This window comes from Branchiostoma floridae, chromosome 3 (genome assembly GCF_000003815.2).
Source record: "Branchiostoma floridae strain S238N-H82 chromosome 3, Bfl_VNyyK, whole genome shotgun sequence".
Taxonomy (NCBI): domain Eukaryota; kingdom Metazoa; phylum Chordata; class Leptocardii; order Amphioxiformes; family Branchiostomatidae; genus Branchiostoma; species Branchiostoma floridae.
The window spans coordinates 7,833,647-7,843,071 of NC_049981.1; the positions used below are offsets into that span (position 1 = coordinate 7,833,647).

At 43.8% G+C, this 9,425-nt stretch overlaps 1 protein-coding gene and 1 long non-coding RNA gene across 2 annotated transcripts; both read right to left on the bottom strand.

Moving 5' to 3' along the window:
* Window positions 1-6: 6 nt before the first annotated feature.
* On the bottom strand, window positions 7-9,140 carry LOC118412136 (sodium/hydrogen exchanger 9B2-like; the record flags this gene model as incomplete). Its single annotated transcript, XM_035814790.1, is given in 6 exon segments — window positions 7-265; window positions 429-535; window positions 3,788-3,963; window positions 4,704-4,851; window positions 8,377-8,499; window positions 9,051-9,140. Coding segments are annotated over 6 exon segments (704 nt in total), but the record flags the coding sequence as incomplete, so codon positions are not given.
* LOC118412138 lies at window positions 4,920-7,207 on the bottom strand. Its single transcript, XR_004830731.1, has 2 exons — window positions 7,088-7,207; window positions 4,920-5,076 (listed from the first exon to the last, which is right to left on the bottom strand). It is a non-coding gene; the product is annotated as an uncharacterized LOC118412138 (long non-coding RNA).
* Window positions 9,141-9,425: the final 285 nt, after the last annotated feature.

The window sequence follows — 9,425 nt, forward strand, 5'->3', positions numbered from 1 at the left end:
CCATTCACACCCGCACTCTGGGGACTCCTTTCTGTAACATGAATACAAACTAGTCAAACAACAGGCCTGTTCCCAACACCATCCACACCCGCACTCTGGGGACTCCTTTCTGTAACATTAATACAAACTTGTCAAACAACAGGCCTGTTCCCAACACCATCCACACCCGCACTCTGGTGACTCCATTCTGTAACATTAATACAAACTAGTCAAACAACAGGCCTGTTCCCAACACCATCCACACCCGCACTCTGGGGACTCCTTTCTGTAACATTAATACAAACTAGTCAAACAACAGGCCTGTTCCCAACACCATCCACCCTAGACAAAAATGCCTTTACTGCACTGTTAACTGGATGTAAACAGGCATTAAGACAACATTGTAAAATATACACAACAGAATGAGTGTAACTCGTGTTATTCCTGACCTGATCTTTACTTGGGAAGTACCACAGGAAGATACCTGCCAGGGTGCCTCCTGCAATTCCCATCAGGAGCTCTAGGGGGCCTCGAAAGATTGTGAACACAAGGTTACCTGAAAGGGATAAGATCAATCAATACTTTAACCAGTAGGTAGGTAGTTGACGTACAAGGGTTATATCAGTACCGCTTACAAATCATTTAATTTTTTACTTATAATCTTTGCTATTTCAGATTAGCAATGTTTTTATATTTTGATTTTAATCAATGTAAATTAAGTAAGTAATTTGACACCATATATCTATTACTTTTTTTCTAGCTCGCACAACAACTGTTATCATGAACAAAATTTGGATTCTTTACAGTTGCCTGAGTAAATTTTGATAGGTTGGGGGCATTGCACATTTCAAAAACATATTGCAGTAACTAGGCCTACATGGTCTGGTCATTGGGGAGACAAGATATTTAGACACTTAGACATGTAAGAAATTTACCGTCAGATCCATCTTACCAGCTTAGGCCACACCAATTTTATTTGTTGCTTCTCGGACTTTTTTTAGAAAACAATAGGATTGGTCGGTTGGAAAAAAATAAAATTTGGCAAAAATTGGGGGGTAGGAGAAATTGAGGAGCTTACTCAAGTTACACAACAGAAATAACAGCTTTAACAGAAAATACGGAACACGCTGGTCCGTTGCTAGTCTATTCTTCTCCTTGCTATGCTAATAGGCCACACCCACAGGCGGGTCTGAAGTGCTGCACGGCATATATACAGAAAGCAGCAGAAGTATTTCCCAAGATTACGATCGATTAGTTTATGATATAAATTAACAAAAGCATATACATGATAAATGAAAATGTCAGCCTTGAAACGACGTAAAACTTAAAAAATGCCAGTGTAATACAGTGCTCAAATCCCCGCTTTAACTACCCTGGGAAAACGCAGACTCCTAACGAGGCACGCAAAGTTTACCGATCCCTACAACACGCACGCACGGGACACCCGCTGCCTAACACCCGCCGGCCCTTGAACCAGCTGGCCCCTACTAACACGAGCCTCTGCGAGCGATGTTGGGGACCGGCGTTAGTGGGGCCAGCTGGTAGTGGGGCGGGTGCATAGAGGCGGGAGGGCGCGCGTTAGGCAGGGGATCGGTAACTCTTATTTGCGACTCTTATTTGCGAAGCTTCTCGAGCAGGTTTCCCAGGGTACGCTTTAACGGGACGTGGCAAAAGTCACTTTCGGTCGCTGAACTCTGAATCCCACCGACTTTTTTTTCTCATTTACGTTGGAATCAAACATTTATACCCTTATCTAAGCTCAAACTTTCTAAAATCAATTTCTACTGTGTAGTTTTTTATGTCTGATACATTTAAAATCCTGTTCCTATTTACCGATACTTTTTTCTCCCATAATTCCTGAACGCACCGATAGAAAAACAAATACGAAAACCAAGATGGCGGGCGGCTTTTGCTCTTTCAAATGGAGTAGTTTTTCTTTTATTTTATCGGTAGGATCGGAAGATATCGGTCAAAATATGAAATGTGCACTTTATTCAGAGTTTCCACGCTGAAAAAGAGATGTTTTGAAGCAATAATGAGGCGGTGTTGGCATAGATGACAGAGCCTTATTAGCGCCCCTTTGTCTTCGCGGGCACTTTCATGCAAATCATCTCTTTGTGCCTGTGCTGGGAGCGGGGTTTTCAACTGTAAATCAAAGTCTCTGAAATTGTTTGGTGTGTGCATTCAGTACTTTTGCCCTGTAAGTTACAAGCAAGGACTTTTGGTCAGAGCTACTTGTTTTAAGCTAGTTTTGGACGAACCACGTTTTTTTTTCACTATCGTTCCGTAATTTGATTTGATTGTGTATTAAACACAACTATATTCTGGGCATCGGTTACATGAATCAGACTTAAGTTTTCATCCTCCTAAGTTGTGTGTGTGTTTTGTGTATGCTTGTGTATTTTTCCTTCTTTATTCTGTTTTTGGGTCGAGTTTTCGTGACCGCTTGGGAAATCAAACATGGCGCCCGCCGGTTCATCTCAGGTCAATGGGATAGTCTACTGTATTGTGGTGGGAAATGTTGCGTGCGGTTTCGGATTGTTTTCTTTATTAAACTAAACAGAACGTTAGTTAATTCATTTCAGGACTTTTTTTTTCAAAATGACCAGAACACATTTCAAAGAATATGTGACTCAATTAGATAATTGGTCTCAAAGTAAATGGTGCCTGTGTTTTTTTAATGTACAACTCACCCATGCTGCTACATATGATGTTACCCAAGCGGGATGATTGTTGTCAAGAACTGACGGCGTCGGTTATTCGTAACAATTTACAAAGCACCTTTTTGAAAAGGTCTAAAATGCCAGTTCAGGATTACAAATAAACTTTAAGGTCGGTCTACAACCTGGGCAATGATTGGAGAGAAAAACATACAAACTGGGACTGGCCATGGACAGTTTAATAAATGGTGTCTTCTATTTGAGCACAGTGGCGCTCGGTGCAACCAATCCGTTCCAACTGTTGCGCTATCTTGTTCTATTTTATCGGAAGGAACTTTCAAACCGTATCCTGTCAATAATTTGTCGCTGAAAAGTGGCTTGGTAAAGCTGTTTATATTACAAATACGTTCAGTTTGGAATATTTTACTATTACTAGCGCCATATTGAATCTTTTGCCGTCAAAAACCAGCACTAGTAAATCGTCCAACTTCACCAGCGGCGAGCTGACTTTTTTTTTTTTTTTGATGATGGAATATCTTTGGGTATTTTGACCATAAGATGGACAAAACTATACTGAAAATCCTGTTGGTTTTGAGTCAGGCAACGAATTGGTATTGTTAAAACGTGCTAATGTAATAACAATTGAAACCAGCGGCAGGTAACGCATATGAATAGCGACGTTGACACAGGGGAGATATCGTAACATAAACATTACTACGGCCCGCCTTTTAAATTTTCAACCAATCACGGACAGTTTCCAATGGAGACAACAGTGATTGGCAACTAATTATCATCAATATTCATGTCCCACAAGTGGGGATTTTTCATGCCCTTTTGGACCATCGTGGAAATACACACAGGAAAACCTAAATTTTCAATATTTGGGGGGTCCCTGGTAACAAAGTCCAAAGTTTTAAGAAAAATCATGATAAACATACCATCCTAAATAGGCACGTACAGCTAGTGGAATGCCCATAGTTTATTTGAGAGAGGAGAGGCAGTGAAATTTTGTCAATGTGAGGTGTGGCCATTTTATTTTATTTTTTTCAAATCGGGAAAAAAAATAAGGTCAGGGAATCCGAGAAGCAACAAATTAAATTAGTGTGGCCTTATGTTTAAAGAGTTGCAAGTAGAACTGGTCAATTTACCGGTGGTGAATGTGATGCCAAGACACACTGCGAATCCCGTGATAGCCAGGACGTCATCTACGCTACCAGAGGCAATGACTAGTGTGGGGATGCCCTGGTCTACCCCTAACCCCAGCTCCTGTAGCCATAACATGGAGGGGACCACCACTGCTGGGGACACTGCAGCCAGCACAAACCTGCATACAACAGTCAAGATGATATGACTTGTTTTATCAACTTCGCTCACTCAGTGGTTTTGTTCGGTGGTTATAGCAAAGGACAAGGCATTATGACATCATATACACCTAAGGACAGGTCATTAATACTTAATAATTATTACAGAAATCCAGCTGCCTTTTGTCCATAGTGCTTAGTAAGCAAGATAGAGTAGAGTAGGATATTATAGATACAGTAGTACAGACTAGAAGGCACTTCAGTGTTGTATATGCCATGTTTTTTTCCTGCATGAACATTCCCCTGTTGGGTGACCGCCCTATGTTCCAAAATCCCTATGCCCTGGTTCTGAAATCCCTATGTTCCAAAATCCCTATGTTCCGAAATCCCTAAGTTCTGAAATCCCTAAGTTCTGAAATCCTATATATGTCCCGAAATCCCTATGTTCCAAAACCTCACATATGTTCCAGAATCCCATATAATATATGTTCCAAAATCCCTATGTTCCAAAATCCTATATATGTTCCAAAATCCCTGTGTTCCAAAATCCCATATATTTCCAAAATCCCTATATTCCAAAATCCCTATATTCCAAAATCCCATATATGTTCCAAAATCCCATGTACCAACACACTAGTGTACAAACTGGCGTTGTAGCAACCGTTGAGAGTTGACCAAAGCTACATCAGGCAGGGCTCAAGGCTGCCGACACGCTGGATTTCGGAACATTATATTGAGGCCTTGAACCCCCCAGTAGCCGTACCCCAGCATAAAGCCCCAGAGCCAGGGGAAGTCCAGCAGGAAATGAGTGACTACGGCCAGAGTGGAGGCCTCCACCACACACGGCAGGAAGGCCAGCAGCAGCACTGTCCAGCTCAGCCTCCGTAGCTGGACTGGGTCCAGACCCAAACCTGCAACACACAATCAGTAACCTTTACTTAGATATCATACCTGCAACACACAATCATTAAACCTTTACGGTTATAATAAAGGGATTGTTTATTTGTGTTTTGATCAAAGAAGTTGCTGACCCGACCACACACGGACCCACCAGGGTCAGCTTAATTAGCTACAGGCAGGCGGGACAATCCGGGGCTCATTCCCGGACCGCCCTTCAAAGCGTGCGGACGCGAAACCTCTTCTCTCTCCAGCGCGATGGCCGAGTTCGATTTTGCAGAATGGTCACAGGCAGCGAAGCTGACCCCAGCTACGGTCAAGGCCTTGGCCAAGGCCGAACTTGCTGAGAAAGAAGCCCTTCTGTGTGTTACTACCGACATGCTGCAAATACTGGATCTCTCTGTTGGCCAGTACGCCCTGCTATGCAGGGCAACCACTAAACTGCAAGCGGCGGCCGGGGCAGCGAAGCCCGCCAAGACCAAGGCGACAGTCACCCTGGATGACCTGAAAGCAGACAAGGAGCTGTCCGACCTCCTGTCCCAGGTGGAAGGAATCGACGGTCTCCTGACGGACGGCGCAGCGGCAGCTCAGCAGACCGGTGACGACCAGGCGTCTTTTTACCTGCACAACAGCGCCCCAAAGCAAGGTGAGAAACCCCTACTTATACCGGAGTTCGTGGACTCCTTCACCCAGCCCGAGAACGACCACGAGATTGCACGCGACGGTCAGACGTCCATCATACTACGGACCAGCCGCTCCCGCCCAAAGCTGGAGTCGATCAAAATCCCCGCGTGGTCGGCTGCCAATGCTAAGATCATGGCCGCGCTTATCCGCGCCGGAAAAATCTCCAACAAGCAGGACATCGAGGACTACCTCGCATATACGGTGAAAGTGTCAGAGTTGTTCGAGGTGTACGACGTACCGTCTGTCATGTTGTACGACAACCAGTACAGAATCCTACAGAACCGTAACGGTTTTCGCTGGGGAAGGGATTCCGAGCACCTACACTCCCGCTTTCTGCGGATCCGGATGGTGCCCACGTCGAGGCCCCAGCAGCGCAAGACCACAACATCCCGCGCGAAGACTTCAGACGGCCAGGAGATCTGCCTGAACTTTCAGAACCCCGGAGGATGCAGGCGACCGGCAGGCACATGTCAATATGCCCACGTGTGCATTACACCGGGTTGCGGCGAGTCACACCCACAGTGCGAACACGCCAGGAAGACCACTAAATAGCAACTCATGGACAGTCCATTAAACCTGGCAACATGGGAAACAGAACTGCGAAACGACAAGGACCAAGATTTCCTCTTAGACGGACTATCAAATGGCTTCAAAATTCTACCGGCAACCAGCGACATTACCCAAGTAGAGTGCGACAACTACAAATCTGCTACAGACCCAGCTCATCGCGGTAAAGTGGAAGCGCAACTTAAGGAAGAGATGCGGAAAGGGAATTATGAACTGAGTCGAACAAAACCAGCCATAGTCAGTGCTCTCGGCGCCATCCCGAAAAAGGGTTCTGACGATATAAGACTGATCCATGACTGCAGCAGACCTGAAGGCTTCGCCCTGAACGACTACGCCGAGGCGGAGCGCTTCAGCTACCAGACACTAGACGACGCAGTAAAAATGCTACAACAAGGTTCCTACATGGCCAAAATAGACTTAAAGAGCGCCTACAGATCAGTGCCTATTCACCCATCTAATCACAGCGCGACGGGACTCAAGTGGCGGTTCAACGGTGACAGTGAGTACTCTTATCTGTTCGATAAACGTCTACCTTTTGGCGCTAGGCTTAGCCCGTCCATATTTGATAGACTATCACAAGCCGTCAAACGTATGATGCAACGTCGCGGTTTTCACACGATCGTGCCCTCACTTAGAGTAGTACGACTTGTTAATTTAATAGATAGCGCAGGCCTTTGTTCCAAATTCCTTAAGTCACGACTCCTAGCTAACTCCATGTACTCTTTCTTTCATTCATCTTCTGACTGGGGGTTTGGAGAAAATTCATCTGTCATTTTTATTGTTTACCATTAAAAAATGATTATACCCCCAGTCACGCGTCTCTCTCGTATGTATAGATTAAAGGTTATAATAAAGGGATTGTTTATTTGTGTTTTGATCAAAGAAGTTGCTGACCCGACCACACACGGACCCACCAGGGTCAGCTTAATTAGCTACAGGCAGGCGGGACAATCCGGGGCTCATTCCCGGACCGCCCTTCAAAGCGTGCGGACGCGAAACCCCGCCCACCCTCAACCGTAACAAGAACTCTGTAAACAAGAACTCTGTAAACAACCACCGTAAACAAACTATCACTGTATGTATATACTGTATAACTACCAATTTATGTAACTACTTCTCCTGTGGAGAAAATTCATCTGTCATTTTTATTGTTTACCATTAAAAAATGATTATACCCCCAGTCACGCGTCTCTCTCGTATGTATAGATTAAATTAGATATCATACCTGCAACACACAATCAGTAACCTTTACTTAGATATCATGCCTGCAACACACAATCATTAAACCTTTACTTAGATATCATACCTGCAACACACAATCAGTAACCTTTACTTAGATATCATACCTGCAACACACAATCATTAAACCTTTACTTAGATATCATACCTGCAACACACAATCAGTAACCTTTACTTAGATATCATACCTGCAACACACAATCAGTAACCTTTACTTAGATATCATACCTGCAACACACAATCAGTAACCTTTACTTAGATATCATACCTGCAACACACAATCAGTAACCTTTACTTAGATATCATACCTGCAACACACAATCAGTAACCTTTACTTAGATATCATACCTGCAACACACAATCATTAAACCTTTACTTAGATATCATACCTGAAACACACAATCAGTAACCTTTACTTAGATATCATACCTGCAACACACAATCATTAAACCTTTACTTAGATATCATACCTGCAACACACAATCAGTAACCTTTACTTAGATATCATACCTGCAACACACAATCAGTAACCTTTACTTAGATATCATACCTGCAACACACAATCATTAAACCTTTACTTAGATATCATACCTGCAACACACAATCAGTAACCTTTACTTAGATATCATACCTGCAACACACAATCAGTAACCTTTACTTAGATAGCAAATAGGAGGATTCATTGGATGATTACCTTTGCCAAGAAAGTTACGTTTTCAGTAGCGTGTGTGTGTATGACCAGCATAACTCAAGAATGCCTGGATGGTCGCGTTGCACTTGCCATAAACGACACTTTTTTAGGTGGCTTCTGTTCTTTAAGTTCACAAAATCAGTACAAGGTTGACCCAATTGCAAGTACATGTACGTAGTTGACACTCACAGAGATCAGAGCAGGTTTGATAGTCTGCCTGGGTGTCTTCAGGAGGAGTCTGTACCTAAGCCTCTAAGCTCACTTAATGCTTCAATAAAACTGAATAATGCTAAAATCAAACCACCATAAGTCATTCTAACATAACCAGTAGTTGCCATATGGACAATGAAGCACTGACCTGCTCGGATGAGAATGACAGTCAGGGCGACAAGGCGGATAGACGATGCCCAGACCGGATCAATCCAGCTGCCGATCATGATGCCAGGAATGTTCCGCAGCAAGATGCCTACAATCAGCATTCCTGATGGAAAACATGTTGGACTTCAGCAGGTGTGTCAATACTCACATGCTGTAGAACAGGGGGTTCTATTTGCTTGATATGGCGTTTTATGTCATACCTGTTATGCGAAAACGTTCGATACGGGTGTTCCGGACCGGGCCATAACTTCTGTATCGCACAGGTTCAAAAGGCGTATCACACAGGCTTAATCTTTGAGTAAATCAAACCATTTCGAACGGGCCGAGTGTAACACGGTTGGCAATTCGATTACCTGATTCGGACGTTGGAACATTGCTGTTGCAACTTTTTGTTCGAGGGCAACGAATTTGTTCAACTTCTGGCGCATTTCGCATCAAAACATGGGTTTTCTCAGGTGGGTATGACATGAATAAAATACAGCATGGCATATTCCGCATCACCCCCAGTCCCAACCCTCCCACGGGTCGGATCACCCTCCGGCTACGGGACCGGTCCATTGTACTGCCTGGTCCCAAATCCTTCCTTACATCTCCCTACCTACTGTTGACATTACTGATGACCATGTCCTGTATGTTGAGGAGAGTTGTACTGACCCAGGAGTGGAGGTAGTTTGATGTACTGTATGAGCCGGCCTCCAATCACACACAGCACCAGCAACACAGTCAGGGCAAACAGGTTTCCACCTGAAACATACAAAGTTAACTCAGCAACTAACCCAACTTTTCTTTGCTAAGGCCTTGCAAAATCTGTTTCTGGTTACAGTCTGGTTATGTCAATAGGTAAATTAGCGTCTCTTTTTTTAATGTCTTTTTTAGATTTCGACTGAAGTGATCTAATAAATACAGTTTAGCATTTTGTTCAACCGAAATGCATCAGGCACAGATAGAAGAGCATACTTACTTTACCTTTCAAAATCATAATAATAATAATCATCTGGTGTATTTGCCAGCCAGTTTCGCTTAATGCTT